The sequence below is a fragment of the Microchirus variegatus genome (assembly GCF_963457635.1).
Source record: "Microchirus variegatus genome assembly, chromosome: 2".
Taxonomy (NCBI): Eukaryota; Metazoa; Chordata; class Actinopteri; order Pleuronectiformes; family Soleidae; genus Microchirus; species Microchirus variegatus.
In genome coordinates, this window is record NC_139803.1 from 21019809 (window position 1) to 21023653 (window position 3845).

Consider the following 3845-nt stretch of genomic DNA (forward strand, 5'->3'; position numbering starts at 1 on the left):
CAATTACCTGTATTATGCGTATGAAGAGACGGAGCACCGACTGCATTTATTAAACCTACAGTTGCATTAAATTAGGTCCTAGTTTTCCAACGAGTCACTTTTCCTCATAATAATCAGTGTGACTTCCTCTGACTGTCATACAGCGCCCTCCTTTTCTTGAAACATATTATTACACTGTTACTGATAGCAGTTTTTAAACCCAGAACGAATTATAATACAATACCTAATACATAAATGAATACAAAGTAAGTTATTTAGTTGTGCGTGAAACGTACTTAAAAAAAAGAGAGGATATTTTCCTAAAAATGGACGACTTTGTTTACTCTGACGTCATTCTCATGCGCCGCTCACATGTACGCAGTAGGAAGTCGCTGCCGTCTCTGGCACTCACATATGTTTTCTTCCTCGTTTATCCTCATTTACACATGTTTTTGTCGCGTTTAGTTCGTCATTGAGAAGACCGAATGTCCAGGTAATGTTTTTGAGACGAGTCGAGACGAGAGCAGCAGACAAATGGCGCATATCCCCTCAGCGGAGTGTGACATGCAGCTGAATGGAGTTTCAGAGGAGATGGACCTGCTTCACATACAAGTGGAGGCTGATGTGGTGGATGAAAAGCCTGGGAGAGAAGATGCACTGTGTTCAGTAAGTGAGTTCAACCTTCATTTAAAAACAAAGAATATGTTAAAACATACACTCTGTACACTGTAGCATTTCACTGTACCCTATGTTCTTTTATTATCCCTATGAGAATAAAAAAGAAGACAGAATTATTTTATAATATCTGTCATTTCAGCCATAAAACCAAAACTAAACAAAGTGTAATTTTTAACAAGACCATAGTATATAAAATGTCAAAACATGAAAAGGCTGTTTTTTATTTACAGTTTTAGTCTGTGCATAGTGAAGCATGCTTTTTGATTTTTTTCCTGTCTGATATTAGATCCAGTGATTTTCACGATACCGATTGACATCCCTAATATATGCATCGAAATCTGTAGATCTCATGTTTTTTGTTGTTGTTGTTGAACAAACAGAGGAACGTGTCGAGGAAGCAGCGGAACTGGCAGAGGCAGCTCGCTGTGAAGAAGAGCAAGAGGAAAGAGGAGAAGCAGAGGAAGAGGCTCAACCGTGAGCGGGAGTCTGGTAAAGAAGCAGTGAAAAGAACCATAAATAGTAGTTTTGCTCTCAGAGAGACTGAGGGGAAAAGTTCCTGTGTTTGTTTGTCTGTCATGCAGGCGCCAGCGTTGACGTTCCTCAGTTTACTAAACGGGTCATGAAGGCGATGACTAAGGAGCGTTTAGCCGAGGCTCAGTCCACTGGATCCAAACTCTGTGTGGATCTGAGTATGACGGACAGCATGTCTGACAAGGTAGGAAATCTGATGGGGAAGCTTTAAAACAGCATCTCTGAATGTAAACAGCCTGTTTACTCTGCTCTTTCAATATGTGTGTGTGTGTGTCAGGAGATAAGTCGATTGGCCGGTCAGTTGAGAAGAGTGTACGGGTCAAACAAGAAGGCGACTCGACCGTTCCACCTGTTCCTGACGGACCTGAGGGAGGGCAGTCGTCTTTACAGAGAGTGCATACGAAAGAACGAAGGCTTCCTGAGCTACATGGTGAATAATGTCATTCTTATACATCTGTATTCATTTTTGTAAAGGAATTTTAGTGGTGAAGCTGCAGTATGTAACATTTAGTGATTTGTTTGTTGTTGTTGATTTTATTATTCTGCTTCCGTTTGGTCTTCATGAACAGAAACAATCTTAACATTATTTGTCTGTTATTAAAGATGCCCTCTCGCATTTTTAAAAACCCACCCTTATCTGGTGTCAGGCCCCACTGCACATGTTTGTTAATTAATTCTAACGTGGTAAAATGCAAACATGACCTGTAAAAGAGTCTTCACCTGCTTTGTTTTTCAGATGGAAATCACAGAGGAAAGTTTTCTGGACTTTTTTCCGACAGAGACGATCGTCTACCTCTCACCAGACGCCGAACAAGGTCCGAAGGTTTTGGATTCATTTTACAGATGAGTCAGTTGTCTTCAGTGAATGATTGCTGGACATTTGGGTCAATCCCACAGGGAAATTCCATAGAAAATATGTAGGTGGCCAGCAGAGGGAGCAATTAGACCACTTTTACTGTCCAGGAATAGAATGAATGATGCTGATTTATCACTGTGACAAATATCTTTGTAAAGTTGTCAGTGCGCTACTTTAGAATTTATATAAAACACAAAATAACTATATTATAACTTGTAAATATATATGAATAACATGACGAAAGGCATCAGTGAGCGATTAGATTAGTTTGAATCAGAAATGCATGAGATATCGATAGAAATGTGACAGAAATATCACCTGACACATGCACAGCAGGTCAGCACCAACAAATATTCCACTTCTTTGTCTGTTAAACACATAACTGTACAATGGGTCACTTGACGAGTGACTTACTAAGGGGTGCAGTGTGTGCAGTCCCAACAAACCCAAGAAATACACTAAAAACAGGCACATGTTGCGAGGGTACCGCACTCGTCAATAAATATACTTACACCTTGTACTTACATCTGCATATTCACAGTTTTTGACAGGTAGATTTGCTCTAACAGTATATATTTTTTAAATATTGTGTAATTTCAGCTCTGGAAACAGTGGATGGAGACAAAGTTTACATCCTCGGTGGTCTTGTGGATGAAAGCATCCAGAAGGTATTATATGCAACTTCAACATGACCAAGTAGCTTTTTTTTAAAAATGTGTTTTACAGTATGTTGTAAGTGGCAGGGAAAACAATTGTTTTGTGCCTGATTTGCAGAAGCTGAGCTTCTCGCGGGCCTCAGAACTGAGCGTCTACACGGTGAGGCTGCCCATCGACGAGTACATGGTGAAGAAAAGCAACGGCAAAAATTTCCATTCAAAGATACTGGCAGTTAATCAAGGTGAGTGCTGATTTAAGTATTATTGTTCTTTCAGTAATTTAGTAAAGGAGTTATCTGGTCAGGTATAGATGTTCCTTTCTGTGTTTTACATCTCGGACAATATAATTATTATCTGTGAATTATCGTTGGAAATGTTGTGCATCTTTACAGATAGAATTTGTGTAAGAATTGCAAATTTACTTTTGTTACTTATTTACCTGCATATTTTCATCCAACTCCACCATCATTTTCTCAGATCTTTATTAAAGTTGGGAAAGATTTAGACAAAATATTATAAAATTGGCAAATGTATCCATTGTGATTTTAAGCTTCTTCTCCTACCGTCCGCAGTGTTCGACATTTTGCTGACCTTCTGCGACACGGGCAGCTGGACGGAAGCCCTGCAGGCATGGTTCCCCCAGGGGAAGGGTTATGTCGTCGCACCAGATGATTCTACCTCACAGAGCTCTTGTGAATGAACAAAAAGAGAGAGAAAAAAACAATTTTAGTGACCTGAGGGGAACTGATGCAATGGGAAAAATGATAAAACACTGTCTTCTTGGTCTTTACACTAAAACCAAACAACGTCACATTATGATGCTGGAGATGATAATTATCAGGGATTTAAATTCACAAAACAGACAATACTGTGTGACATTTTCTCAGGAATCACAAACTGAGCATTGTTACTGATATTTTTTTTGTTATTATTAATTTATAATTGTAGTAGGGATGGCAGGCGTTTTAAGCTCAGGACAGAAATGGATTATCTCTGATGAGATACAACGGAGAATGTAAAAATACAAGATGGTACCTCACTGTGAAGAAAGTTTCAAGTTGGATAATCCACATACAGACTCTTTCAAAACCAGCAGCCCGTGTTTTCATCAAACTCACTTCACCGCAGTAAGTTACAGACTTTAA

The 3845-nt window shown here is 39.2% G+C and overlaps 1 protein-coding gene across 1 annotated transcript; it reads left to right on the forward strand.

The window, feature by feature from the left end:
- Nucleotides 1-513: 513 nt before the first annotated feature.
- Nucleotides 514-3400, forward strand: trmt10b (tRNA methyltransferase 10B; the record flags this gene model as incomplete). The annotated part of the gene is made up of 8 exons (XM_083905551.1): nucleotides 514-645; nucleotides 1038-1146; nucleotides 1239-1372; nucleotides 1466-1618; nucleotides 1925-2003; nucleotides 2645-2712; nucleotides 2819-2942; nucleotides 3273-3400. 8 exons carry the CDS (start codon nucleotides 514-516, stop codon nucleotides 3398-3400), a joined length of 927 nt encoding a protein of 308 aa, XP_083761677.1.
- Nucleotides 3401-3845: the final 445 nt, after the last annotated feature.